The sequence below is a fragment of the Lynx canadensis genome, chromosome C1 (genome assembly GCF_007474595.2).
Source record: "Lynx canadensis isolate LIC74 chromosome C1, mLynCan4.pri.v2, whole genome shotgun sequence".
NCBI lineage: Eukaryota > Metazoa > Chordata > Mammalia > Carnivora > Felidae > Lynx > Lynx canadensis.
In genome coordinates, this window is record NC_044310.1 from 218,089,910 (window position 1) to 218,117,907 (window position 27,998).

The window sequence follows — 27,998 nt, forward strand, 5'->3', positions numbered from 1 at the left end:
CCCCCACATTATCAGGGATGACCTCCTTTCCTTAAAGCCAGCGCATGGGAAGCAGGTCTCCGAAATTCCCCAGCAATGCCCAGATTGGTGTGAGATTGAATAACCGGGGGGTGTCGCCCGGCCAGGGTGACACAAAACCGACCGTCACCCTGTGCTTTGTGTCACAGCTGTTCTCAAAGGTGGGTTCAGAGAAGCGTCGTCTCCCCTCATCCAGACTCTGGCCCATTACGCCCACCCACCGCCACCCACTCCCCATGGGCGACCAGTCTCTCTCGTCTCTGCGTCTTCCTTGTATTTCTTTTGCACAGGTCAGCCGGTGTACGAATTTTTCTCTCGCATCCTTTCTTATGTGGAGTGTATTTTACTATAGATATTCTTTTTGCACTTTGGTTTTGTTTCCTTTTTTTTTTTTTTTTTTAACCTAACAGCGTATACTGGAAATTAATTCTTACCAGTGCATGGAGAACTCCCTCACTCATTTTTACAGCTGGATAATATTTTGAGAGAGAGGGCGTGCATGCACGAGTTGGGGAGGGGCAGACAGAGAGGGAGAGAGAGAATCCCAAGCAGACTCTGCACTGTCAGCACAGAGCCCGACGCGGGGCTCGAACTCATGAACCATGAGATGGTGACCTGGGCCGAGAGCGAGAGTCAGACGCTCAACCGACGAAGCCGCCCAGGCGCCCCGCCTCGCCTCATCTTCCAAGCATTTTCCTGTGGAGAGGCGTTTGGTGTCCCCGGTATTTTCCAATTTCAGATAGCGTGGAAGGGCACAGTCTCGAGCACCTGCACCTTCTTGCTGCTGGAGCTGTACCTCCAGGGTGGCCGCCTGGCATCAGAACCACGGGGTCTGAGGCAAGAGCACGTTTTGGGAGGCACTGCCTGTGTCCCCCCAGAGGGGCTGCGGCCTCGGCGTCCCCGCTGGCGGTGTGTGAGGGAGCTTCCCCGCCACCGGCCGGCGCCCTGCGTGGTCAGGCCTGCGTCCTCACCAACCGATCCGCGAGAGACGCTGTTGCCTTCCTCCAGCAACGAGTTCACCTTCTGGAGGCTTAAGGGCCGTTCATCGATCTTTTCTGTAAATGCTTGTTCATGTCCTTTCCCAGTTTCTGGTCCTTTGTAAAGAATTATTTTATTTTATTAAATGGATTTACTTTTAAGTAAACTCTATGCCCAGCGTGGGGCTCGAACTCACGACCCCGAGACCAAGAGTCGCAGGTCCACCGACTGAGCCAGCCGGGCGCCCCTGAAGAGTTCTCTATGTTAGAAGAGACATTAGGACCGTTGTCTGCAACACACGTGAGATGTGTTCTCCCCGCCTGTTAGCTGTCTTCTGACTCTGTTTCCCGTGTTGCTGCTGTCCCGTCATCTTGTTTCCATCCAGCTGTGTGCGTCAGTGTTTTATCACCCCTGGGTCTGAGTCACGGCTGGAAAGCCTTTCCCCACACTGAGGTTCGAGAGGAATCCCCCATGTTTTCTCTTCAGTCGCTGAGCCATCTGGACTGTATTCTGCGGCGAACCACAAGCAAATTCTGTCTTTCTCCAGATGAGCTGCCCAGTTGTCCTGTTTATTTGTGAGCCCATCTTTGCCCCCAGTGAGTGGAGATGCCACTTTGTTCTATGTAATGCCCCTCTACGCTTTGCACCTTCATAAACAGTCCGTGTCAAACCTTCTTCATGTTGCCTGCCTGTACGACATCAGTTTCTTCTCCAGAACCGCCAGTGGGACCTCGCTGCCTACCGACTGCTCACTCACCACATTATTACAGCTAGTGTTTGTTAAGCACCTACTGTGTGCTGGGCACCGTGTTAATCGGTTAACACGTGTCGTCTCATGGAAGTAAGCAGCAGCCGCGGGAGGGCAGAACACTTGTAATCCCCACTCTGTCTGCCCAGGGTCACAGCTGGCAAGGTCTCTTGGGGTCCAGAGTCTCAGCTCTTGACTCTCCCCACGGGCACGAGATGGCTCCCTCCTCGTTCTCAAGGGTGGTGTGGCGATGCTCTGTCTTCACAGAAGTGGGCGGGGGGAGCGGGTGAATGACGGCCTTTCGTGGCCATCTGAGCCCCTGCCAACATCCAGGGGGCCTGGTGAGGTCCGTCTGCAGTGGGATACAAAGTCTGGTTCTCAAGCCAAGGGCAGACTTTCCAGAGTCCCCTGGAGCCGCAGAGGTCTGGGGCAGGCAGGCTTGTCCAAATGATTGGGTGGAGATGAGAGGAAGGACCCAGAGAGAAGACCAGGCATGGCCGGGAGTGGGAGAGCTGCATGTACGGGCGGAGAGCCATCAGCATGAAGGAACACAGTGGCCAGCAGATGAGCAGGACCCCGAGGTGGCGGGCCCACGGGCGGAGAGCCAGATAACAGGCTGGTCCCAGGGAATTCTCCCAGCCCAGGCTGGAGGGCTGCAGGCCAGGCAGGTGTGGGACAAAGGGGCAGGTGCTGGGAAAGACCCCGCCCTCAGCCAAGGGCAGCTGGCGATGTCGGTGGGATGAAAGCGGCAGAACCGAGCAGTCGCTGGGTCTGGGATCCAGGCCCAGCCTAAAGCTGGGGGTGGACACCCCTAAAGTCAGGAGGCCAGAGGTCCCCAGTGCCTGCTGCCTGAGGTCATGGCTGCCGTAGCAACTGGGCTGGGCCCGCAGGTGACTGTGATCCGGCAGAGGGAAGTTCTGGATTCTACTCTGAAGTCAGGATTTAAAACAGCTGCGTGTTCGAGGACACGTGCCTTCCCACCAGGTGACAAATGCGAGAGAGGCAGGCTTCCCCAGCATGCACGGTCTAGAGAGACGTGGAGAAGGTCCCCTGCGGGCACACGGGGGGCCGGCTCGTGCTGGCTGGCGCTCTGGCTCCCAGGCTCCCAGCTCCACCTCAACCCTGCTTCACTTAGGACCTTAGATGGAAACACTGGGTTATTTCCAAAGTACTTCTCAGCAGCACTGTGCCTCTTGGCTCAGAGATAGAAACTTCTTAAGAAAAAGCGAAGGGCTCACAAGAGCACTCAGGCCACACTCCAATAAGAGGACAGTGACCTGCTGTGGAATTGTGGGTCTGCTTTGTTTCAGCTTGGAGCTGACCCTGGGACCAGGGCTGTCCAGCATGGTTCTGCACGTAAATGGGTCCATGACCCCGGACGCCGAACCCCGCTCCTCCAGTGGGAGCTTGGCTTGGGGCTGCTCCTGAGTCCTTTGTTTGGAGATGCTCGGGATTTTTCAGGCTCCCCTGGTGTCTGACCTGTCCCCGCACCAGGCCCGCTCAGGGCAGATGGGCTCCGCAGGGCGGGCCCAGCCCGTGATTCCCAGGGGCCAGCTCATTAAACTGCAGGCCTGGTCTGCCAGTGGAAATGTAATTTAGAGCATTAACTGGGAAGATAATCTAATTTGGGGAGCTACAGAGAACATGGGAAAATGTGTCATCAGAAACTCTCATTTCCAGAGAGGTTCCTGTGGGTTTTGGGGAGGGAGAGAAAGAGCGGAACAGAGAAGGAGAAGAATCTCCAACATGAGGAACTCAAGTAGAAACTGGTTGGTTTTAAAGTCCCCGCGTGTGGGATTTCCGCCCCCCCCCACCCCCCCGAGACAAAAACTGCTGGTGGCTTTGGGAGGCCGGGAGCCCTGTCCTCTGCCCCCCTTGGGCTCTGAGGCATCACGGTGTTCACAGGAAAGATGTCAGAGAAACAGGTGTAGCACCTTCCATGATCTTTCATCAGAGAACCAACCTGACCCTCATACCCGTCCAGGCGCCCCTCCTGTGCCTGCCCTGAAGCGTGTGGATTTATAAATGCCATCTGGGCCGCCTCAGCACACGCGGTCTCCCCGGCCCGCCTCCCTGGGGAATCCCTCCCCGCCGTGCTGACCCTGCGCTGGGCACAGAGGGCCCACTGGCCAGTTCCGAGGAGGGGTCCCCAGCCCTGCCAAGTGGGGAGTGGCCCGGTGTGTTAAGCAAAGGACACAGAATTAATGTTCGGGGTACCCCCGGCCAGTGCTGGGGATTCTGCCATGCGCACCCTGCCCAGGGACTCCAGTCCCCGGACAGGGCCCTTGACCCACCGCGGGGTCTCTCCCGGGGCGGCTGCCATTCCCTCTGTGCCTCTGGAACAAAGGGCCTTCTTTGCGGCTCCCTTAAGATCGCCGAGGCAGGAAATTCTTCAGGACTCAGCAGTGATATCAGGACAGCTGCTTTAGTTTTGAATTGCAACAGAAACTGAAAGGGAGGCATCTTTCTGAAATCACGGAGGTCTCTCTGGGGCAGTGGCTGGTGTCCTCCGAGGGATTCTGGTTGCGCTCGGCCCCTCTTGCCAAGGCCTGGATGGGCCATGCCCCGGGCGCTCGGCAGGCCGTTCTCCAGAACCTGCGTCCCACCCACTGGGGCTCCATCCAGCTCCCGGGGCCCCATCCAGTTCCCTCGGGGGTCTGTGGGGCTGCGCACCTGCCCTGGCCCCCAGAGGCCCCGGCACAGGTGCCCATCCCCCACCCCTCTGGCCGCCTGGGTCCGGGGAGTCCTTCAGGTGTCTCCAGAGCACACGCTCACAGCCCCCAGCCCGGGCTCTGGAATCCTGACTTCCGGAGGCCTGCGTGGCCCGGCTCGCCCTGCAGAGGCTGGTTCTGACGAGGCCCTGCCTCTGCAGCCCGGCCGGGCCTCAGCCGGGCAAGAGGTGCAGACACAGCTTTCCAGGGCGCACTTGGGTGAGGGTGTGTGCCGTGGTCCATCACAGCTCTCCACACCTCTGAGCTGCTTGCCGGGTACCTTCCCCTCCAGTCTTCTTGGTGCCCAGCCGTGGACGGTGGGACGTTCTCGTGTTGCTGGTGTCAGCAGCAGAAAGGAAGGACCAAGGACCCCCCCGCCCAAGCTGGGCCCAGAGCTCCCAGCAGCCACCCCTGGAATTTGTTAGGCCAAGGCTGTGACAGGGAGGCATGACGGGACTCAGAGTTTGCCGGGTGGGCAGAGGAAGGGGGGGAACCCTTTTTGTCCACCCTGTTCAAAGACAGCTCTTCAGACCCCCACCTAGGTGGGCATCTTAGCAGAGCTGCTGGGGGTGGGGGGGAATACCGTATGCACCACCGTGACCCCACAGCAGCAACAAGGGGGCCTTTCTGGGGGGGAGGGCAGGGAGGCAGAGGCCTGCCAGGCCCTTCTACCCTGTGTCAGGCGCTCAGCCGCGGCTGACCTGGGGGAGCAGACGGAGGGCTGGGCCAGTGGGACCAGTGCTGTGGGAGCAGGGTGTGCTGGAGAGGGAAGGATTTGTCTCGGGCTTTGTGCGCCCAGATCTATGCCCATAGAAGAGCAAGGTAAGGGGGTGGAAAGGTCTGGAAATCCACTGTCCTCCACCACAACCCCAGAGCCAGCCCTGGGCAGGCAGATGCGGGAGAGGAGTCATAAGGACACGAAGTGTCATAGGGACACACTCGGGGGAGGTCCTCAGGTGGCTCGCAGCCCCACCCTGTCCCAGCTGCATCATCTCCCGGCAGCCAGAGGAATTGTCTTCACTTGGGGGGGCGGGGAGCCCTCACGGACAGCAGCAGCATTTCGGTCTGGAGCTGCCTCAACCGTGTGCCTGCCTCGTGGAGGGTTCTCGTGATGGTGTCAGAGGACCTGTGCCTGTCCACCTGTTGGCCTGGAGGTTTGGGGGAGTGGGAAGGAGGAACCCCACTTCCTGCTTGAGAAAGCTCCTGGAAAAACGTGTCTGCAGAGGCCACAAGCCAGGCAATCCCCCTTGCGACGGGGGGAAGCCAGAAGCTTCCGCTGGCCACGCCCAGGGGCCACGGCACGGTCCTTGGCTTCCCTTCATGTCCACTGCCCGAGTCCTTCTGGCCCCGGGAGAGGGCACAGATGCTTCCCCAGACACGTGTCTGGGATGAAGTCAGGCCTGTGTGTCAGTGTGAAAGGTCAGCGGCCGGGCGACACTAAGCAGATCCTGGCTGTGAGCGGAGCGGGCAGGTGGGACGTGTCCTGGTGACGGGGACTTGTGGCCATATCCCTTCCACCCCCACCTCCGCCTTGGACACGCTGCTGTGACTCCCCGCTTCCCCACGGCCAGGAAAACCCCAGACACGTCCAGGCTGTGCAGACAAGAGTCTGCTGTCCGGGGCCGGGGGGGCCAGGCTCGCTCACACAGGGCTCCCCAGAGCCCGCTCACAGGCAGCCCCCCCAGGGCCATCTACACTGAGGGGCAGGGAGCGCGTGGTGAGAGTGATGAGAGGTAGGGGTGCAGCACAGTGAGTGTCACAGCAGATGTCCCCTCCTACTGCTGACCCTCAGCCCAGTGCTCACCCTGCCCCCAGGGTCTCCCAGGACCCAGCCATTCATCAGTCATTGTGTTGGTGGGCATCTTTGGAGCACGCTTGGGGCCAGCGACGCTCAGACCACTGTGGGGGCCTCTGGGGAGCTGTGGCACCAGGCGGCAGCCCTCCTTCTCCGGGCAGATTTTGAGGACAACCTCCCCCAGGGCTCACAGGACTTCAGCCCTGGACGCTTATGCACAGGGTGCCCCGTGGCTCCCACTCTGGGAACGGTGCCTCTTAGGTCTGAGTTCCCTCTTCTCCCAGCTAAAAAAACGGAGGACTCACTTTCTTAAAAATACACCCCTTTTGGGGCACCTGGGTGGCAGTCAGTGGAGGCTCTGACTTTGGCTCAGGTCATGATCTCACAGTTCGAGATCAGTTCGTCATGATCTTCCAGGTCGAGATCTCACAGATCTCACAAACCCCGTATCGGGCTCACTGCTGTCAGTGCGAGCCTGCTTTAGATCTCTCTCTCTCTCTCTCTCTCTCTCTCTCTCTCTCTCTCTCACTCTCTGCCCCTCCCCTGCTCTCTCTCTCTCTCTCTCAAAAGTAAATATTTTTTTAATGGTTTTTTTTTTTTAAGAATTTTTGACAAAGAGAGAGACAGAGCATGAGCAGGGGAGGGGCAGAAAGAGAGAGGGAGACACAGAATCCGAAACAGGCTCCAGGCTCTGAACTGTCAGCACAGAGCCCGACGCGGGGCTCGAACTCACAAACCGTGAGATCATGGCCTGAACCGAAGTCGGACGCTCAACTGACTGAGCCACGCAGGCACCCCAAAAACAAATGAACATTTAAAAAAAAATGGGACGCCTGGGTGGCTCAGTCAGTTGAGCATCTGACTTCAGTTCAGGTCATGATCTCATGATTTGTGAGTTCAAGCCCTGCGTCGGGCTCTGTGCTGATGGCTCAGATCCTGGAGCCTGCTTCCGATTCTGTGTCTCCCTCTCTCTTTCTGCCCCACCCCCGCTCACACTCTGTCCCTCTCTCTCAAAAATAAATAAACATTTAAAAAAAAATTTTTAATAAAAAAGAAAGAAAGAAAGAAACACTCCTTTTGAGTAGCAAGAGAAGGTGAGTGTACCCCCACTGCCCGGGCCAGGTGGACGTGGCCTTGCTTAGTGGCCAGAAGGCCAAGTTGACACGCCCTGGTGTTCCCACCCCAAGTCTGTTGAGCCTTTACCAGGTCTTTGCGATCTTTAATGATGCGGCTGTGAGAGCTTTGGTACATACGGCCTTCTGTTTTGAACTAACTTAAGAATTCTTGCAAATGGACTTAACGTGCCATGGACGTTCTGTGGTTCTCATAGGTTTTGCCCCGTTGCCCTTTTAAGGAATTGTACTCCTTTCTGTTACCAACCGCATATGAAGGCATTTCCTCACATTCTCATGAGCCCTGAGTTTGCACAGATTTTCTGTTGGCAGGTGTACGTGAGATTTCCGCTTGTCCCATTTGCCCACCTTTGGCCGTTGGGAAGGCGAAGTGATTCTTCTAGAGTTGTTTTGCAGTTTGTTTTTTCTCAGGTGCAGATCATCTGACCATAATCTTTGCTTCTTACCTTTTGAGTCATTGGGAGTCTTTTAAGTCTGATTTTGCAAACTCTTGAACATGGTAGAGGTCAGCTGTCTGTCATTTTTGTCCTAATCATCTTTTCTTCAAGTTTCGCTTGTGTTTATTTTGGTGACGCTTGTCTCCCGTGTTTGATTTAGTTATGCAGTTCACGTGTGTGCCCTCGCTCGCTCCCCAGAGGTCTGGAATTCAGGCACAGTCCTGTCTGTTGCAGAAATTCAATTGTCGCAATTCCAAGGGAGTCACATGGCCACAGTATTATGTTCTGTTTCTGTTTAGTCGTTATGTGTTTTGAAATAACATTTATCTTCTTAAACACGCTAAGTAGTTACATTAAGACATGAATAAAATTTACTTCCTCCCTACCTCGATTAGGCTAACATAATTTGTTAAATAATGTTGCCTACCTCCATAGTTTGGTTATGCTTGATTTAATACTTAGTATGTTCTTGTGTGCATTAGAGTAATTTCAGTTAATTTTTTACAAAAAATTTTAATGCTTATTTTTAAAATTTTTTTTTCAACGTTTATTTATTTTTGGGACAGAGAGAGACAGAGCATGAACAGGGGAGGGGCAGAGAGAGAGGGAGACACAGAATCGGAAACAGGCTCCAGGCTCTGAGCCATCAGCCCAGAGCCCGACGCGGGGCTCGAACTCACGGACTGCAAGATCGTGACCTGGCTGAAGTCGGACGCTTAACCGACTGCGCCACCCAGGCGCCCCAAATGCTTATTTTTAAGAGAGAGAGAGAGAACGAATGGGAGAGGGGCAGAGAGAGAGAGGGGGGGACACAGAATCCGAAGCAGGCTCCAGGCTCTGAGCCATCAGCCCAGAGCCCGACGCGGGGCTCGAACTCACGGACTGCAAGATCGTGACCTGGCTGAAGTCGGACGCTTAACCGACTGCGCCACCCAGGCGCCCCAAATGCTTATTTTTAAGAGAGAGAGAGAGAACGAATGGGAGAGGGGCAGAGAGAGAGAGAGGGGGACACAGAATCTGAAGCAGGCTCCAGGCTCTGAGCTGTCAGCACAGAGCCGGATGTGGGGCTCAAACTCACGAATGGTGAGATCATGACCTGAGCTGGTCGGACACTTAACCGACTGAGCCACCCAGGCGCCCCTCAGTTAATTTTTATGTATGTCTTGGGGCCATCCACCCCCCTTCGATTGCCATGGCCCTACAATATTTTCTACAATTTAGAAGATCTCATTCTCTCTTTGTGTGTTCATTCTCATTGTATTTTCACCTTACCTTCTGCTTTCTTTGATGTGTTCTCTGCCTATTTTTCCAAGAGAACTAAAGAACCGTTTTGCCAGATTCCGTAAGAAGTCACATTGAGGTTCTAGGTGAGATGGCCAGGCACCAGCCAGACAGCTAGGGAGGTGCTATCTGTCTTCAGGAATCCTGCCCATGAGGAGTGTCTCGGGGGCCCTGTGTCCTGAAGAACACGGCAGCAGGCCTAGTCAGACTGTTCGCTACCTTCCGGTGCCGTCTTTTAAAATTTTTTTTTTAATGTTTATTTTTGAGACAGAGACAGAGTGCAAGCGGGGGAGGGGCAGAGAGAGAGGGAGACACAGAATCCGAAGCAGGCTCCAGGCTCCGAGCTGTCAGCACAGGGCCCGATGTGGGGCTCAAATTCGCGAACCGCGAGATCGTGACCTGAGCCGAAGTCGGACACTTAACCGACAGAGACACCCAGGCGCCCCGGCTCACTTCTTTTTTAACGTTTATTTATTTATTTTGAGAGAGAGGGAGAGAGCTGGGGGAGGTGCAGAGAGAGAGAAGGAGAGAGAATCCCAAGCAGACTCCACAGTGTCAGCACGGAGCCCAATGCAGGGCTCGAACTCACAGACGGTGAGATCATGACCTGAGCTGAAACCAAGAGTCAGACACTTAACCGACTGAGCCACCCAGGGGCCCCAAGAAAGCCCACTTTTTTTTTTTTTGGGGCGCCTGGGTGGCGCAGTCGGTTAAGCGTCCGACTTCAGCCAGGTCACGATCTCGCGGTCCGTGAGTTCGAGCCCCGCGTCGGGCTCTGGGCTGATGATGGCCCAGAGCCTGGAGCCTGCTTCCGATTCTGTGTCTCCCTCTCTCTTTGCCCCTCCCCCGTTCATGCTCTGTCTCTCTCTGTCCCAAAAATAAATCAACGTTGAAAAAAAAAAAAAAAAAATTAAAAAAAAAAAAAAAAAAAAAAAAAAAGAAAGCCCACTTTTTTTCTGTCCATTATTATAGGTCTTTAGAAAACAGACTGTGTCTTGCATTGAAATGTCTTTTAAAAATGTTTTGGCTTTCACTTTTATCATTTGCTTTCCCCTCTTTTTACCTTTTCAGAAAAATATTTGCTTCTTTCGCGAGGTAGAATTTAGATGCTGACGACATCATTTTTTCTCACCCCCCCCCCTTTTTTTTTAACATAATAAAGGCATTTAAGACCATGTTGTTTCTCCCTCGGGACCTTCTTCACCACTTTCTGCAGGTTTTGAGATGTCTGTTTTCTCGTATTTTCTTACCACACAGTTATTGTCTTTCTTGACTTTCTCCTTCAGACAGTTTTTTCTTTAGGCAGGTATATTTTAATTCTCAAATGTTGCATTTCCATTTGGTTCTTAAGCTCTTCTTCTCTTGATAGAGTGATGGCACACAGAGTGAATAGTTTCTACTTTGTGTTTGTGTTGAGATTTTCTTTCAGATCTCTCACACTAAGACCTTCTGTAAACACATCACCAAAACTTGAAAATGAAAACGTTCTGTTCTTTCTATTTCATCCCCCCCGAAGCAGTGATTAACGCGGCACTGTCGTGCTATGTGGCTTCTTTACAGGTTTCTGAACTTTAAAAAAATTTAAGGTTTGTTTTTGAGAGACAGACGGAGCGTGAGTGGGGGAGGGGCAAAGAGAGAGAGGGAGACACAGAATCCGAAGCAGGCTCCAAGCTCCGAGCTATCAGCACAGATCCCGACAGGGGGCTCGAACTCGTGAACCTTGAGATCACCACCTGAGCTGAAGTCAGACACTCAACCAACTGAGCCACCCAGGTGCCCCTCTGAACTTTTTTTTATGTTTACTTATTTATTTTGGGCAGGGGTGGAAGGGGCAGAGAGAGAGGGAGAGAGAGAATCCCAAGCAGGCTCCATGTTGATAGTGCAGAGCGCATCTCGGGGCTTGAACTCACGAACCGCGAGATCATGACCTGAGCGGAGCTCAAGAGTGGGATGCTTAACTGACTGAGCCACCCAGGTGCCCCTGAACTTTTTGCATATGATAATGCAGTAGTGGATTCTTCAATCCTAACCTTGTCGGCATTGTTTCCATTTCGCTTTTCTGGAAGGCTTTTATGCATATCTTTTGCTCTGCTCTCATAGCATTTAGACTCCACGTTATCCTGCTGCTGGCATCGACCGTGAAACACCGTTACAGCTCTAGGCACATGTGATAGTTTTTGCTCTACGTTGTCCTTTGCCTCGTGTTAGCACAGAAGCACTGGTCTGTCAGCTCCTCGAACTTTGTCGTTCTGTGTGACTTACGTCTCTTGCCAACAGCTTACTGCTGGACGTTACATTTTCATATAACATAGAGTTGTATATGTTATATAAACTCTATAGAGTTTCATATAACAGAGCGACGAGCCTTGTACCAGAGAAAACGACATCGTATTTGTCCTTTCTGTTCGATCTTCAGACACGCCGTTTTTTGTCTTGATTTTTTACATTTCCACCCTGATTTCTTTTTTCTTCGTATGGTTAGAACATAATGTCTTTTCTTTTCTCTTTCAAGTGAGGTTGACGACTGGAAAACTCTTTTGCACTCAACCAGCCATGAAATGAAACGCACATCCTCTGATTCCGTGTCGCTTTTCTTACCGTGTCAGACCACGTGCTTTGGCCTCCCCTTGGTGAAGGGACCAGAATCCCTGGGTTTTGGGCCTCCTCAAATTTCGCTTTGTGTCTGTCTCTCTCTCTCTCTCTCTCTCTCTCTCTCTCTCTCTCTCTTCTTTGATTTGAACTAATGTTCTAAGACCTGGTTTTTCGGGGCACCTGGGTGGCTCAGTTGGTTAGGCACCTGACTTCTGCTCAGGTCATGATCTCGCGGTTCATGAGTTCGAGCCCTGCATCAGGCTGTCTGCTGTCAGTGCAGAGCCCATTGGATCCTCTGTCCCCAGCTGTCTTCACCTCCCCTGCTTATGCTTATGCCCTCTCTCTCTCTCTCCCTCCCTCTCTCTCTCTCCCTTAAAAATAAACATTTAAGGGGCGCCTGGGTGGCGCAGTCGGTTAGGCGTCCGACTTCAGCCAGGTCACGATCTCGCGGTCCATGAGTTCGAGCCCCGCGTCGGGCTCTGGGCTGATGGCTCGGAGCCTGGAGCCTGTTTCCGATTCTGTGTCTCCCTCTCTCTCTGCCCCTCCCCCGTTCGTGCTCTGTCTCTCTCTGTCCCAAAAATAAATAAACGTTGAAAAAAATAAAATAAAATAAACATTTAAAAAAATAATAAAATAAAACCTGCTTTTTCCTTCCTGTCCTCTATTTTGCTTTTATTTTTTACACTGCGTTGTTCTGACTTTTGTCAGTAATAACGCTGGTCTGAGAGGTCTCGGTTACTCACGTCTGCAAATAGCCTGTTAATTCAAACACGTCTTACTATTTTTAACCCCTCGTTCCCTTTCACGTGTGTCTTTTAAATTCAGGCGACTATGTGAAGCAAATCCTAGAAATAAAGCCTTATGAGTAATCCATTCCCGGGAGTGAAACATTTCTACGGAGCTCTCTTTCTACACGAGTGACAGCTTGGCGGGGGGATAGATCTGTGATGAGCAGCCTTGTTTTCTGAAGCTCGCGTAGCTTTTGTTCCGTCGTCTCTGGGTTTTTATTATGTGGTCAGAGAAGGCAGAGGGATTTTTGCTGATTTGTTAAGGGTGGCCTCTTCCTTCCAGAGTGCCTGCTTGCAGGTGGCTGGACCCAGGGACCGGGAGGGGGCAGGGAGGGCGTGGGGCGGGCAGGATGTGGACCCACGGCCCCTGGAGTTAGGGACTGCCCTCGGGGAGGCTCTGGGAAGCTTTCCAGACATACCCTCAGACCCCAGGCAGCCAAGACCCCCAGGGGCACAGGCTGACGGGCAGTTTCTTTGGGTGCAGGCCGGGGGAATGTCAAAGACCCCCTCCAGAAAGCCAGGTGGGGTGCAGGTCCTGGGACATTTATTTCTCCGTGTTCCCGTCCTCCTGGGGTTCTGGGCTGCTCCACGGTCCGAGCATGTCTCCCAGGGTGATTTTGAATCACAGAGAAGCACCTGTGTGGATGGCCCTGCCCTGCCCCCTACAGTGGGTGTTGCCCTGAGCTGCGACCTCCGACCTCCGTAGGATGGGGGCAGCAGGGGTGCGGATGGCGGAGCCTCCTAGACGAGGCAGCAAGTGGGTAGGGCGTGTGGGTGGGGGTGAGCCTGCTGCAGGGACCCCTGTGGGGAGGGCAGAGCAGGGTCCCTGGGGAGTCCAGTGGCATCAGGGGGACAGAGTCTCTTGGGCAGGACAGGCAGAGAGCAGCGGGACCGGGGTGGGCTGCACAGAAGAGCCCTTCCCTCCAGTGGCCCGCGTGGCTTCACAGGGATAATGGCCCCAGGGTTTCGTGTCCAAATATAGCGCCCCGGCTGTCCGCCTAATCCTGGGACTCGGACACGCACACACCCACCTCCCAGCAAGGGTGCGAGCGGCAGCCTCACCTCCCTAGACCTGGTGTCTGCACGGGGGTCCCCGGTCTCACCAGGGGCCACAGCTCAGTGACCAGCCACACAGCTCCCTAGTTCTCAGACGCCTGCCGGATCTTACAACTACAGATCTCTCTCCGAGCTGCCGGCCCCAGGAGCCCGGTTCCTGCCCCAGCCTGTTCTCCGAGGAGGCCCTCGGCCGCCCCGTGAGCCCTGTCCGTGGGGAGCCTGCCCTGGCACCCCCCGGGGCACTGCGTCTGGTGCCAGAGCCGTCTGCACGCAGAGCCAGGAATGGATTTAGAAACCTCTGCCTGCTCCTGGCTTGAGCAGAGGCACTGGGAGCCGCCGGGCACGGAGCCACAGAACAGGAGCAGAGGAGGGAGGCTGAGGAGGCAGGCCCCGGGGGGGGACGGGGTGGCCAGGACACCTCCTCCCCAAAAGGGGCTTCCGGGGGCGAGCAGGGGAGACAGCTCCCTATGTGGAGGAGCCAGGCAGACGTGGGTCAGACCCCCGGGCCACCTCCCTCACTGCCACCTCGGGTCACCCACGCGGGTCACCTCGGCGGCGCCTGTCTTTAAGGAGAGGATAGGAACGCCGGCTTCTAAAGCTGCTTCTCGGAGCACCACGCCCATGGGATGTATGTCCTAGTCCCCCCTGTCCCGTGCGGAGCAGAGAGCCCAGCCATCAGCAGTCCCGTGTGGAGTGTTGCCCTCGGCTCTGGGGGACGTGTGGGCGTCCACCCACACCTGAGAGGGTCCCCGTTCTGCATGCCCACGGCTCCCTGGATGGCTCCCGTGTGGCCTCCTGAGTTGCAGGGTGCCCATCGCCCAGGGAGACGAGACTGTCCCCGGGGCCCAGCAGCACGTGCTCCCGGCAGGAGCCCACGGCCCCTTGTGCACAGGCTGACCAGCCCGGCCACAGCAGGACAGCTGGAGAGGAAGCGCCCGCCCCCCCGTGCGTCTCTGCAGCCCTGGGTCCCCAGCGCCCCGTCTCCCAACACGGTACCTGCAGCCCCCACGGGTCCGCTCCTAGAGCCGCGGGCGCTTCTCTGCAGGCCGGTGAGTAGCTAGTGCTCAGTGTGCAGACCCAGCAGAGGGAATGTTGGAGCCATACTGCGGCCTGACTGGTGCCAAGCTCAGGAAACGGGGGCTCCGTCGAGAGCTGCCCGGTGTGGGGCGAAGCTCTGTCTGCCGACACGGGTGTGCCCTCAACCGACAGCAGTCGCCTTAACTGGTGACGTCCCCCCTCCGCGGGTCTAGGGGAGCAGGGGGCCCTCGTGTGCGTTGCCTCCCTGGTCTCCAGCTCAGCCCTGGGGCCGTCTTCCCAGATGCAGATGGCACCGCTCAGGGACACCGCGTCTCCTGCCTGAGGACTCACCGCGGCCTGGCGGGTGGCATCCTTCACGGGGCACCTGGCGGGGGTGGAGCCTGAAGGGAGCCGAGCCCCACACCCGCCTGGAGGAAGGGGTGCCCCTCCCCATTCCACACACGGCCCCACGTGGCCCACACACGTTGCTTCCAGGTGGCCTCAACCAGCCTGGATGCAAAGCTGCGGAATCTTCTCTGGGAGTCTCCCGCTGCTCCCCCAAAGTGAGCCTCTGGGTTCCAGGTCCAAGGGTGGGCTGTGGGGCTGGCACGGGGACACAGGGCTCTGCACGTATGGACCGTGGGCCTGTGCTCATGAGACCTTGTGTTTGGGGGCCTTGGGCCCAGCTGCAGACCCCGTGTCCAGGCAGGCATCCCCAGAGGTCCCCAGGGGTCCTCTGTCCCACTCAGGACCGCCCAGGTGGCCCAGGCGGGAAGGGGCAGCGCCCTCCTCTCCCTCCTGGCCCAGATTTGAGGAACCGGGGCTCCGGGTGGGGCCCGGTGAGGGCTGCAGAGTTGCAGGCACATCCGCCTTGGGCACTGAGCCCTGCTGTACGCCCACACGGGGGGCAGGGTTCCACAGGGAACCGAGAGGAGCTGCCCTGCCCTCCTGAGGTCACAGGCCAGCGGGGACACACAGAGCGGGCAGCTGCAAGGGGCTAAAGAGGGAGGGGGCGTCACGGGGCCCAGAGGACTCAGCCGGGGCAGGGACCCCAAAAGTGCCAGGCCCGAGTCCTGGGTTTGAGGAAATACAAGTCCGTAGGCAGGGGGCCAGGGACCCCAGACAGAGGGGGTTTCCAGACGGCAGCCGTGGACCTCCCCTGCCAGGCTGCTGTAGAAGCAGAGCCGAAAGAAGCCCGCTCCTCTCTAGAAGGGGAGCCATGAAATGCTCTCCCGCCGGGGGGGTCGTGGAGCAGGTCATTCCTAAGGGGGACTGGAGAAGCAGACAGAAACAAGGTGTGAGACGGGACAGGTCCAGGCTCCCAAGGCTGAGGGTGCAGGACGCGGTATGGGTGGGGGGGGTGACTTCCAGAGGAAACGCCCTCAGGGCCTTGTCTGCGCAGCAGCTTCCCAGGCCAACGCCCGAGAACTGACGTGAAATGCCCCCGGAAGCCTGTCTTTTGCTTCCCCATCGTGGGGTGTCTCGGGGGAGGGGAGAGCCAGGCTTCAGGCCAGGAGAAGAGAAGCCCAGAGCCCAGCGGGGTGGGAAGGCGGAGCGGTGGCCAGAGGAAGCCACAGAGGGCCGTCCTGTGTCTTGTTTTCCACAGCCCAAGAGCGGTGGGGTCCTTCCAGGCCCCCCCCCCCCCGAGCCCCGTCTGCTGACGCACGCCCTGGATGGACCGCGGGTATTTCTGGAAAACTGTTGCCTCGTAGCCAGCAGAGAAAACCCTGGCCGGTTTCCATGTGTCCCCCTCTTCCCTGGAACCCTCCCGAGGCTCTTTGTTCTCTGCTCAGTCCTGTTCTTTCTTTCCTGAGAAAATGGCATCTGTCCACCTGGCTAGCCAGTGCCCGCCGGTCAGGGGGGTTCGGTTTAGCCAGGGAGCTGGCATCAGAGATGTGACGTGGGATTTCCCTCCACCGTTCAGCGGGCTTTCCTGGGCAGCCTGTCGAGGCGTTTGCGTGCTGTGTGGACCGGAGCGTTGCCGCAAACCTCACAGCGTGGGCCCGCGGCGTGCTGTGAGTCTCGGGCAGTGATGGCACTGCCGGTCCCCTGTGCCCCCTAGGGTAATGCATTTGCCAACATGGGCGGGGTCCCTGTTCTACTAAGCAGTTACACTGTCGTAGGAGCCTCGGAAAAATTCATCTCAAGGTACGCATTTGCGTGCAACGGTAACCACTAACGTCAAAGTCTTCTGTGTCCGAGCACCCTGGCGGGTCAGCCCTGGGCCAGCAGGGAGGCACGACTTCTAGCGCTTGGCCTCGTTGGTCTGGCCTGGTTCGCTCGGATCTGTCTGAGCTAACTGGCCGAGGGAGGGCTCGATGGTCTAGCACCCACCTTCCCGCCTCCGGCTGCAAACCCCAGGCGTGCGGAGTGAGTTCCAGGGGCTCCGTTGACTCAGCACCCCCCCCACCACCCCCACCCCCAGCCCAGCACACGTTCCCAGGCCGGTGCCAGTGAAATGTTTTAAATCAGTGACCAAGACGTCCTTCTGCGTCCCCGCAGCGGCAAGAAAAACAAAAGATGCCCCGTCCTGTGTTTCCTCCAGGCCGGAAGGCCGGCCTCCCAGCCGGCTCGTGCGTGGGTCTGCGGGAAAAGTACAGCACGAGGACTTGCTTAGCCACCGCCAAGGCCGCTGGCCCCTCCTGTCCGTGGTCGGAGGCCCCTTGTAGAGACGAGCTGGCCTGGCATCCTCACTCCACGCCTGGCGCAGCCTAGGGCAGGCCGGGTCACCGCGTGGCTTTCTGTCACCAGAGGAAGTGGCCCCAGCCCCTCCCTGCCTCGGAAAGGCTCCACGTGACTTCGAAGTCTTGGGTAGGGGCCCCCACACGAAAGGCGAAAGGCGGAAACCGCAAGGGAGAAGACAGGCCTGACCAGCTAAGAATGAAGGAAAGGATTCCTGCCTGTGATGAAAACGCCCCTAGGGTTCCAATCATATGATTCGTGCCCTCGGTTTGGGGAGGTTTTTATCACCTTGAGAAAAGAACCTGTTTGTCAAGGTTTACAAGGTGGTTTCTTTTTCATCAGAAACGAATGTTGAGTCTTATCAAATGCCTTCTCAGCTTGTATTGGAACGGCCGCATGTCCCTTTCCTTGGACACGTTGAAGTGTGATTTTATGCTAAGTTTGAAGCATTCCCGAAATGAACGTGGCCTTAAGGTGCTCTGTAGGACTGGCTTAAATCTGCAAACGTCCTCTGTCGTACTTTTGTGTCATTGATAAGTGAACGTAGAGGACATCTGTGGCTCCAGGGCACATGGGCAGGCCATGTTAAGAGGACTGAACCCTGTAAAAGAACGGGGGAACTCAGCGTCCGCCTCCGTGATCTCGAGAATTTGAAAGAATTACCTGAGTCCAGCACCTTTTGTGGAAGTAATTCTCTAATAACATTTTTCATTCTTCTCAGATTTTTTATCTTTTAAGTCTCTGTTTGGTCATTTGTAGTTTCCCAAAAAGCATGCCAACTCAAGGATTTCCCAAACTGTAACATACATTTTTTTGTTTTTAAATTTTTTTTTTTCAACGTTTATTTATTTTTGGGACAGAGAGAGACAGAGCATGAACGGGGGAGGGGCAGAGAGAGAGGGAGACACAGAATCGGAAACAGGCTCCAGGCTCTGAGCCATCAGCCCAGAGCCCGACGCGGGGCTCGAACTCCCGGACCGCGAGATCGTGACCTGGCTGAAGTCGGACGCTTAACCGACTGCGCCACCCAGGCGCCCCCATACATTTTTTTGTATGTTACTCTCCTATACTTTGGGTAATCTCCTTCCGGTGGTTTTGTATATTGATGTTTTCCCTCTTTTTTTTTTTTTCAGACTATGTTATCCAGAGATATGTCTGGTTTCATTGTTTTCTAAAGAATCAGCTATTGAACTTACGTATTCGTTTTACTTCTTAAAATATCACGAAATATTACTTTTTAACAATTATGAGTGCATTTGAATTATTTGCCCTTTGGAAAGTTTTATTTTGTTGTTCTTTTAAAAAATGTCTTGGGGCGCCTGGGTGGCTCAGTCGGTTCAGCGTCCCACTTCGGCTCAGGTCATGATGTCACGGTTTGTGGGTTCGAGCCCCGCGTCAGGCTCTGTGCTGACAGCTCGGAGCCTGGAGCTTGCTTCAGATTCTGTGTCTCCCTCTGTCTCTCCTTCTCCCCTGTTCGTGCTCTCTCTCCCTCTCTCTCAAAAATAAATAAATGTTAAAAATAATAAAATTAAATTTTAAATGCCTTGATTTGGAGACTTCACCTATTTTTATATCATTTTGTGTAGTAATAAGATAGTTTACAACAGTGGATTTTTCTCATAATTCAGTTTTGCCTCCATCCCCTTGATTTTTACACGTAGCACACCATTGTTTTCTTAATAGTGTCTGATCTAATTAAGTTCTTGTTTGACTTCAAAGTTATATGCATGCCCTTTCATTTCTAGAGACTTTTGGGTTTTTTTTAATTTATCCTTTTCTTACTAATTTCTAGCTTTTAATATTGTAGTCAAAGAATACTGACTTAGAGTTTCCACTTTGGGAATTTGTTGTTTTTCTTTGCTGCCTAAATAGAGTCCGTGGACTTGAAAAGCTTGTTGACTGTAGACTAGAAACTTCACATGCAGTCCCTGAGTCAGGCTTCTTCACTTGGTACTGGTTTTAATTTGCTTAGCCCCGAAAGGGGTGTTAAGGTCCCTAGCGTAGGGGTGCCTGGGTGGCTCAGTCGATTGAGCAACCGACTTCAGCTCAGGTCATGAACTCACGGCCTGTGAGTTCGAGCCCCACGTTGGGTTCTGTGCTGACAGCCCGGAGCCTGGAGCCCGCTTCGGATTCTGTGTCTCCTTCTCTCTCTGCCCCTCCCCCACTCGTGCTCTGTCTCTCTGTCTCTCTCTCAAAAACTCTGTCTCTCTCTCAAAACCTAGGGGTGCCTGGGTGGCTCAGTCGGTTAAGCGTCCGACTTCGGCTCAGGTCACGATGTCACAGTTCGTGAGTTCGAGCCCCGTGTCGGGCTCTGTGCTGACAGCTCGGAGCCCGGACCCTGCTTTGGATTCTGAGTCTCCCTCTCTCTCTCCCTGCCCCTCCCATGCTCATGCTCCGTCTCTGTCTCAGAAATAAATAAACATTAAAAAAATATTAAAAAAAAAGTCCCCAACGTGAAGGCGTGGTTGACTCCGGCTCGTGCCGCCGGCACCTGTAAGTGATCTGTACACCGCGGGGCTCTCATACCGCTGTCTCCGTGTGAATGGGCTGTGCCGTGGGCACCCCTCCTGCTGGCCTCCTGTTCCATACCCTCTCTTCCTTCAGCTTTGGCTCCCCTTTGCCCCTGAGGTGACTCTGTCAACAGGGTAAGAGGGATTTGGTCTTCTTCTTACACTGTCCCCGTCCCCCCATGGTGCTGGCAGGCTAGTTGTTGAGACCAAGAGCGAGTGAATCATCACGTGAATTAAAGTACAAGGACAAAGTAAGGCATCTATGAAGGAAACCCCACTTTCCCAGGAAGCCGAGTGAGGTTGAAGCATCAAAAAAAGGCCTTTTTGAGGAAGTGACATTCGAAGGAGGAGCAGAGTTGGCCTGGTGAAGATGGGGTTAAGAGCCTTCCGCGGAGAAGGAGCAGCATGTGCAAAGATCCTGAGGCAGAAGCACCAGCCAGTGTAGCTGGCCTGTGGCCGGTGAGAAGGAGAGGACATGGCCGAGGGTGGGGGCTACGTGAAGGCTTTTGAATTCAGCACGAGGAAGGTGCAAAGATGCGGGTAGTGGGCTGGACGTCAGGAGGAGGGCAGGGGTGAGACAGCCAATCATGGACTGAGCGCAGGGGTGCAGAGGAGAGGAGAAGAGGGAGGGATTTGGTGGCCGCCCCTGTCCAAGCTGGGTGGAGTAGAAGAGAAGGGGTGCAGGGAGGCCAAGGCCTCTGGCCCGAATTGTGAAGGAAGGTGGACGCTATTATTAGCAAGGTGGGTCACAATAACCCACCGAGACAAGTCACTGCTGCCTATTCCTGGACACAGTGACAGGGCCACAGGAGGGCAGGGACACCCCTGGAGGAGGTGGGGAGAAGTCCATGACAACTCAGGGGCTGGGCAAGGGCTCCCAGGGGCCGGGAGCTGGAGCTGGGGGCACGGGCAACCTGGAAGCCAGGTGTGGTGACAGCTGGATGTGGACGGGACCCAGCTTCCGATGGGGGTGGGAGGGTCACAGCAAGGGGTCTGCGGAGTGTGGACGCCCCTCCCTCCGACCAGGGAGGTGGGGAGGACCGGGGAGCCTCTCCGGGCGGGCGAGGTCGCTCCAGGCGATGGAGGGGAAGCCTCAGGAGCCCGGATGGGGGGTCCTGGGGGATGTGGCTGCACGGGAGGAGCTGACAGGCGGGAGAAGCGTCCCCAGGGGAGGAGACCACAGAGAGGAGGTCCCCAGGAGGGGCGCCATCTAGTGGCCTCGCCCTTCCTGCAGGGGGCCTGCTGGAACTGGAGGGGCCTGGAGGTGGCTGGTGGGGCGGGGTTAGGCACCCAGGGCTGCGAGCCTGATGGGGGGAGGTGCAGAGAGCGGGGAGGCTTTTAGAAGCCGGTTCTTTCCTGGCAGTCCCGTTGTTGGCTGTTTTCCATGATTAGAAATTCGCCGTGAACCTCTTCTTACACTCCTTTTGTCTACATTTTATGTTATTAATTTCAGAAAATTCCCAGGAAAGAAATACTGGGCCAAAGGGCATCCACACTTGTGAGTTTATTGGCGCGTATCGCTGAATCGCTTTTCGGGAAAATGTTTACCGGTTTGTCTTCTGTTAGCAGTGACGCAAGGACCTGCATCATCTCACGGTACCTTCCCCAGCGCCAAGCGTTATTTTTAAATTTGGACATTCAGGGGCGCCTGGGTGGCGCAGTCGGTTAAGCGTCCGACTTCAGCTCAGGTCACGATCTCGCGCTCCGCGAGTTCGAGCCCCGCGTCGGGCTCTGGGCTGATGGCTCGGAGCCTGGAGCCCGCTTCCGATTCTGTGTCTCCCTCTCTCTCTGCCCCTCCCCCGTTCATGCTCTGTCTCTCTCTGTCCCAAAAATAAATAAACGTTGAAAAAAAAAATTTAAATTTGGACATTCACTTCTTTGTTTTTCTTTCTTTTTTTTTTTTTTCTTTTTTTTTTTACTGTTTATTTATTTTTGAGAGAGAGAGACGGAGCGTGAGCAGGGGAGGAGCAGAGAGAGAGGGAGAGACAGAATCCGAAGCAGGCTCCGGGCTCTGAGACGCGGGCTTGAATTCACAGACCACGAGATCATGACCCGAGCCGAAGTTGGACGCTAGACCGACCAAGGCACCCAGGCGCCCCTCTTTGTTCTTCTTAAGAGCGGGGTTAAACTTTTTCTGGGCTGTGTATTAGTCATTTGTATTTCCAGAAGGGCTGTTTAGCCAAAAGCGTCATGGGTACGGCTCTGGGTCTCACACCCACCTGCCCGCCTCGCCAGCTACCCGAGAGCCTCCCCGCCGTGTCATCAAGCATTTTGACAGGCCCGTTGGGCCAGCGCGGGGCAGTCACATTCACCCCCAGCTGCTACTCCCCACGGCAGGTGCATGGGGCTGCGGGAACCCACGGGGGGGGGGGGGAGGGGCGCGTGGGCCCGGGTGGATGGGTGAAGCTATTGATGCGGATAAAGTGAACCTAAGTCCAAAAGTGGTTCCTCCTCGGATTTCGGAGGCTTAGGCTCAGGTGGCCTGGTCTGCTTTTGTCCAGGTTTGTAGAACGAGAAGTGACCACTTTATAAGCCGCACGCCAGTTGTTCAGAAGGAAGGGATGAGGTAACAGCCACTTATTGAGCACCTGCTGTATGTGGGGCCCTTGACCTCATTTCACTTGATCTGCCCGGTAACCCTGCCAAGTGGCGTCTTCATTTGCACATAAGGAGGCCAGGGCTCGCCCGGACAGGGGGAAGGCGATCCCAGGATCACTCGGGATAGGCGGCGGGGCTGGGATTTGAATACAGGTCTTGGGGCGCCAGGGCCCCAGCTCAGACACTCCACATCAGGACCAGTCAGGGCTACCTGGGGGACACCAGCGACCACAGTGTCCCCAGAGCAGACACCTTGCCTGGGGCAGGAGTGGGCATCAGCCTTCTTGCCAGCGAGGAAACAATCATAAGTCTTGGTGCCGGGAGCCTTGACTTGGGACCCAGACATATTGGAAACTCCCACCATCGTGTTCAGGAACATTCCAAGCAAAGTTTGCTTAAAGGCCCAGAATAGAAAGTCCTTGCCACACACACACACACGCGCGCGCGCACACACACACACAGGATAACTGTTTGGTTATGTGAGGACTGAAAATAGAGGGTTAAGGCGAGAATATTTTTCATGATTATTTTGGGCCCTTCAGTCAGTACTGTGTTCTTCTGAAGAGAAGAATGTCTACACTCTGAGGGGAATTCTCTTATCACCCCCTTGCTGACAGGGCTCCAAATATTTATTGAAAGTTTCAGCTGTCACTTCTGTATAAATAAACAGGATGTGGACGGCTGACTGCATGTTGGAGATATTTTTAGACGGCGGTGGCTTTGCAAACTGGAAGATAACATTTCAAGGAGAAAGTGCCTGATCCCAGAATAGCCCACCCCGGGCGCTCAGCCTCCGCGTGGCCTCCGCGTGGGGTCTGTAGGGTCTCATCTCCTGGGTCAGGGGCTCCTCCCTCTCCTGGCTGGCCGGCCCAGGGGTGGCAATACCTCTTCCTGGGGGTGTCCCCGCTCCGCCCCCAGGCACAGAGGAGGGGGGGCAACGTTTAGGACGGCGTGCCTGTCCTGCCGAACCCCCGAAACTACTGGGGGGCTTGGTGGGTCTGAGGCAGGGGAGAAGACAGGTCGTCCAAACCAGTGCTTGTGACGCGTGTCCCCGTAGCTGATCGACACCCAGCTCAGAAGGCTGGACTTTGGGCTTTCACAACACCTGCCACATTCAGCACTTACCGTGGGCCAGGCACCTGATACGTGCTGATTCATTTCTTCTCACCGTGAGACCCAGCCTGTCGTGACTTCCTGTGGCTCTCTCCACTTCTGTTTTGACTTGAAACACGAGTCCTTGTTCTCTTGGGAAGACCGCACACCCCGTCGGGCACGGGTCCCACACACGCCAGCTGCTGCCGCCTCGGCCCGCTGTGTCCGTCCTGGGGCCCCACCCTGCCAGCCCCCCCACGCGGACCGAGGAGGGCCCGCGGTCCCAGTGCACTCGGGGCAGTGACTCAGCGATTTGGAGACCACATAACAGGCCCTGTGGCGGAGGGGCGCTTGGCTGCTGGACACACCCCAGCCTTTCCCAGCGTCGATTGGATTTCTAGCTCAAAAGTCAGAAAGTTCCAGAAAAGGATCTTTAAACATCTTCATTTTGACTGTATCCATTTACTGCATCTGTTATACTCCTCTGAACGAAAAACTAACATTTCTGGGGCGCCTGGGGGGCTCCGTCAGTTGAGCGTCCGACTTCGGCTCAGGTCATGATCTCGCAGTCCGTGAGTTCGAGCCCCACATCAGGCTCTGTGCTGACAGCTCGGAGCCTGGAGCCCGCTTCGGATTCTGTGGCTTCCTCTCTCTGCCCCTTCCCTGCTCTCTCTCGCTCTCTCTCTCTCTCTCAAGTATAAATAAACATTAAAAAATTTTTAAAAAAAAAAGAAAAACTAACATTTCTTAAAGCACAGATCTCCTGGCAATGAATTCTCTCTCAGCTTCTTTTTGTTTCTGAGAAAGTCTTTATTGGCAACTTCATGTGTGAAAGCTACTTTTGCTGGGTATGGGACTCTGGACAGACGGGGCTGTGTTCCCCACCGTTAGCCACCCCATTGTCCCTGGCCTGCACAGTCTCTTGTAAAATGTCTGCTGAGACCCTGCCATTGCTTCATTGTAAGTGTCTTTTTTTCTCTGACAGACTCTAGGATTTTTTTTTCTTGGAAGTTTTTTTTTTTTATCTTTGGTTTTCAGATGCTTGTTTGACCGATGGGTCTGTGTGGTTCTTTATTTGCTGTTTTGTTTTTTGCCCTGTTTGAGGTTCTCTGACCTTCTTGGATTTGCAGACCGTTATCTCCCTATTCTGGGAAACTTTTCAGCCATTATCTCTTCAAATACTTTTTCCACCCCATTCCTTCTCCTCCTCCTGGAGACTCAGATTACAAGTTGGACTTGATATAACGTTGATAGTGTTTTTAGCTCGCCACAGGGATGCTCTGTTTTTTCTTTCTGTGTTTCGGTTTGGGGAATTCCTACTGACCTGCCTTCAGGCTCACTCACTCATTCCTCAGATGCCGGACCTGCTGATGAGCCCATCAAGGGAATTCTCTCTGATACCGGGTTCATTTTATTTCTAGAATTTCTCTCCAGCTTTCTTACAGCTTCACGTCTCTGCTACAAGGCTCTGTGGGTGTAGATTATCTGCTTTTTCACCTAGACCCCTTGTCATGATCGTCTCCTCGAAGTCCCTGCATAATAGTTTCAACATCTAGGTCATCAATGAGTCTGATTCTGTTGATCGTTTTGTCTCTTGGCAACGCGTTGCTTGCGTTTTGTTGCTCCTGAGTGAAAAGTTCGTAACATCGTATCTGAGTACGGAACATTCGTGGAGAGAACATCAGAGACGGAGGCGACTAGTGTTCATCTCTGGCAGTGGGTCACCCTCTCCCGCCAGGCTGTTGGTGTGGGGTTGGAGTCCATCCTGTCAGGAACCGAGCTGGGTCTGGGGTTTGTGGCCACCGTGGTCACTTTCAGAGCACCACAGGCCTCCATACCTGTAGCAATGGCTGCCACCGCCTTGCGGTCCCAGAGGGGGCTGGTGAATCGTCCTCAGGGCGGTGCCCCACCCTGCACGCCTGAGCCGGTCTCTCTGCACCTGTCCACGGTAGCAGACAGTTGCTGCTTGCGGTTCTATGCTGGGGACAGAGCCTCAGCTCAGACAGGCCACATGCCTTCGGGCCGCTCCCTGTGGTGGCCCAACTCTGCCCTGGGTCCGTGGGATCTTGGCTGGGAGATTCCTGCCCCTGTGTTTGGTATCATGCAGGATCCCAGGCCTGCTCTCCCGAGGGGGAAGAGTCTTTCCCCTTCCTCTGTCAGCCCTAGTGCGTCTCTCCTGTGCCCTGGCACCGACAGGCTGTGCCGTCCCTCCCTCGGCCGCTGAGGGCGTTTGCTCCCCAGGCGGGGAGGGTCTGGGAAAGCGGGAAGGGCTGCGGTCTGTTCCTCGCCATCAGCCACTCTTACTGCAGGGGTCACAGGCTGTGGATTCCTACATGAGAAGTATTCAAGAAACGTGCAGTGTTTGTGCCTGGCCCCAAGGGACAGCCAGTCCCCTGCCTGCCACTAATCTTTCTCACGAGCACCGGCTGGAGCCTCGTGGGAAAAAGTGGGGAGTCACAAAACCACCGGGGTGTCTGGGGCCCCAGGAATTCCAGACTGACCTTCTAGGCTTAGTTGGTCTTTGCAGTCTGTCGGTAGTGGGTTTCTTCTCATCTCTGTTGTTCCCGTGCTCTGCCCCAGGCGGGACGGTCCTTGAAACAAGTTACTTCGTTGGTTTGTGGTCTCTACTCTCTGACGGACTCCAGAAAACATAGGGTTTTGTGGTTTCTTTGGCTTTTGTTGTTGTTGTTGTTGTTGTTGTTTTGGGTTTTTTTGTCTGTTTGTTTGTTTTACAACTTTCTACCTGCTAAGTAGAAGCAGAAGGGACTCATCTTCTGGAAACCACATCTTAATATCCCCCAATTTCAATCTTCACTTATTAAAAAGTAATTTACTTGGGGTGCCTGGGTGGCTCAGCTGGTTAAGCATCCGACTCTTGGTTTCAGCTCAGGTCACGATCTCACAGTTTGTGGGATTCAGCCCCACGTCGAGCTCCATGCTAACAGTGCAGAGGCTGCTTGGGATGCTCTCTCTTTCTCTCTTTGTCAAAAAAAGTAATAGGTAAAACTTTTTAAACGGTTAAAATAGCAAAAAAAAAAAAAAAAAAAAACACAACGAAACAAAAAACAAAACAAAACAAAAAACCCAAACAAGCAAACATGATTTCTATTTTACCACAATAAAAAAAGGACCAAACAGCCGACTCATGCCTGCCACGTTCCAAGCACCCCTCTAGGCACTGGGACTGCAGAGGTGAACAAAACAGACCAGATCCCTGTCCTCAGCATTTGCACCCAATGAATAAAATTAAGATGTGGCTCTGCACCACGAAAGGTGATGAACGCTCCGGGAGGCTCCAGCGGGAGGGGGGGAGGGGGGTGCTGGGAGACCAGGCCCGGTGGGGAGCCCTGCCTTCCAGGCTGGGTGGCCTGCGTGGGGGAGGGGACAGCGAGGTGCTGGAGAGGCTGCGGATTGGTGCCCTGACGGCTTCTTGAGTCAGGCCGCCGTCGGAACGCGCCTGACTGGCCCCCCTCGTAGGCTGCCCCGGCAGGTGCGCCCCGGTCCCTGGAATCCCAGAAGCGAGGAGGGACGTCCCCGAGCCCCAGCCCGCCTTCCAGGGCGTGGGCGCCTGCAGGACCTCCGGGAGCCCCCACAGGACCTTCCAGGGCCTTCCTCTGCTGGAGCCGGCCGGGCGAGGACCCCCGGGGCTGCTCGGCGCCGGGGGGGGGGGGGGGGGGGGGGGGGGGATGGGGCGAAGAGCCCCGGCCGGGTCCTGCCTCGGGCCTCTGCCCGCGCGGGGGCTAACGAGCCGCTTTTGCACCCGCAGGAGCTACAAAGTGCTCACTGACTGCACCAGGCACGTGGCGGACCAGCTGGGCTGCTTCTGGCCGAATGCGGCCGTGGACAAGTTCTTTGTGGCCGTCCACCGGCACTACTTCAGGAACTGCCCCGTCTCCGGCCGGGCTGTGCGGGACCCGCCCCGAAGCATCCTCTGCCCCTTCATCGCCGTGCCCATCCTGGTGACCCTGCTTGTGACGGCGCTGGTGGTCTGGAGGAGCAAGCGCCCGGAGGGCGTCGTGTAGGCCTGCAGTCGCGGGGGGGGGGGGGGGGGGGAGGTGGGGGACGACAGGCGAGAGCTTCGGGCGCCCTGACGGCAGAGTAGGCCCCAGATCCCTTGTTTTGTCCCCCAGGAAGAGCTAACAGGATTTCGGAATGGCCGTGGCGCAGGCGTTAACCTGAAAGCCCCCTGGCTGGAGTTCGAAGCCACCCAGGTGGGGATCCCAGATGCCAGGAGGGAGCGGGACCCTAATTGTCATGATTTCCGGGGACGGTTCCGACCTCTGTCTCCTGACGTTCCAACCTCCCGCCCAACTGGGGATAAGTGGCTTGTGATTCAAAGGATGTCCTCAAGGGGGCGCCCGGGTGCTCAGTCCGACTTCAGGGCATGATCTCCCGGTTCGTGAGTTCGAGCCCCGCGTCGGGCTCTGTGCTGACAGCTCTGAGCCTGGAGCCTGCTTCGGATTCTGTGTCTCCCGCTCTGTGACCCTGCCCCGCTCCTGCTCTGGCTCTCTCTTGTCTCTCAAAAATAAATAAACATTTTAAAAAATGAAAAGAAAAAGAAT

The 27,998-nt window shown here is 55.5% G+C and overlaps 1 protein-coding gene across 3 annotated transcripts in view; it reads left to right on the plus strand.

Annotated features, from left to right (window-relative positions):
- RAMP1 (receptor activity modifying protein 1) overlaps window positions 1-27,639 on the plus strand; it is a 48,701-nt gene extending 21,062 nt beyond the window's left edge. For all 3 annotated transcript variants that reach the window (XM_030325577.1, XM_030325578.2, XM_030325579.1), the window contains exon 3: window positions 27,203-27,639. In XM_030325577.1, coding sequence (XP_030181437.1) covers window positions 27,203-27,458 — 256 coding nt within the window. In that variant the 3' untranslated portion in view covers window positions 27,459-27,639. The remainder of the gene's footprint in view (window positions 1-27,202) is intronic.
- The last annotated feature ends 359 nt before the right edge of the window (window positions 27,640-27,998 follow it).